At 40.2% G+C, this 1,255-nt stretch overlaps 1 protein-coding gene across 1 annotated transcript in view; it reads left to right on the top strand.

The window, feature by feature from the left end:
- Positions 1–421: 421 nt before the first annotated feature.
- The window catches only part of LOC100951414 (olfactory receptor 2J3), a gene marked incomplete at its 3' end in the record, with an annotated part of 64,010 nt that continues 63,176 nt past the window's right edge, over positions 422–1,255 (top strand). Inside the window, 2 exon segments of the mRNA XM_003801878.3 lie at positions 422–436; positions 438–1,242. Of these exon segments, the coding sequence (XP_003801926.3) occupies positions 422–436; positions 438–1,242 (820 nt within the window).

Genomic DNA, 1,255 nt, shown 5'->3' with positions numbered 1-1,255 from the left:
ACTAGTGATTAGTGAAGAGATACTTGAGACTATGAAAATATTCTGTTCCTCATCAAATTTCCATCCTCCTTTTTCCCTGCTGAATTTTTCTTTACTAGTTTTTACATCCATTTATGTTTTTCTAACTCTCTAATCCCCTCTATATTTATTAATTAGGAATCTACTGTAAGAAATAGATTCATCTTCGCCATTCATTTATTATTTTATTTTTTACATGAATATGAGTTTTAAGATTTTTATTTTGTTCAATTCATTACTATGTGGTATCAGTTTTTCTGAATGATCAAATTGCCCTGTGAATGAATAATTGTAGACCCTTCAATCTGGTTTTTGGTGTTTTTTTATTTGCTCTAAGATTCTTGGAACATTATCTCATATTTTTTTGAGTTTACATGTTTTATTTCCCCTCAGATACCAGGAAATGAATGATGATGGAAAAAGTCAATGCTAGTTCTGAGACCTACATTATTCTACTGGGTTTTTCTAATTGGCCTCATCTGGAAGTAGTTCTCTTTGTGGTGATCTTGATATTCTACTTGATGACGCTGATAGGCAACCTGTTCATCATCATCCTGTCATACGTGGACTCCCATCTCCACACTCCCATGTACTTCTTCCTCTCAAACCTCTCTTTTCTGGACCTCTGCTACACCACCAGCTCTATCCCTCAATTGCTGGTCAACCTCTGGGGCCCTGACAAAACCATCTCTTATGCTGGTTGCATGATTCAACTTTACTTTGTCCTGGCGCTGGGAACCACAGAGTGTGTCCTCCTGGTGGTGATGTCCTATGACCGTTATGCAGCTGTATGTAGACCTTTGCATTACACTGCCCTCATGCACCCTCGTGTCTGCCACCTGTTGGCTGTGGCTTCTTGGGTAAGTGGTTTTACTGACTCAGCACTTCATACCTTCTTCACCTTCTGGGTACCCCTGTGTGGACATCGCCAAGTGGATCACTTCTTCTGTGAAGTTCCTGCATTGCTGCAACTATCCTGTGTTGATACCCATGCTAATGAGCTGACCCTCATGGTGATGAGCTCCATTTTTGTTCTCATACCTCTCATCCTCATTCTCACTTCCTATGGTGCCATTGCCCGGACTGTACTAAAAATGAAATCAACCACTGGCCTTCAGAAAGTGTTTGCCACCTGTGGAGCCCATCTTATGGTTGTCTCTCTTTTTTTCATTCCAGCTATGTGTATATATCTCCAGCCATCTTCAGAAAATTCTCAAAATCAAGGCAAGTTCATTGC

This window comes from Otolemur garnettii, unplaced genomic scaffold (assembly GCF_000181295.1).
Source record: "Otolemur garnettii isolate 467f Iridium unplaced genomic scaffold, OtoGar3 scaffold00223, whole genome shotgun sequence".
NCBI lineage: Eukaryota > Metazoa > Chordata > Mammalia > Primates > Galagidae > Otolemur > Otolemur garnettii.
Note: the sequence above shows the minus strand (reverse complement) of the source record. Positions and strands in the feature narration are given on the sequence as shown.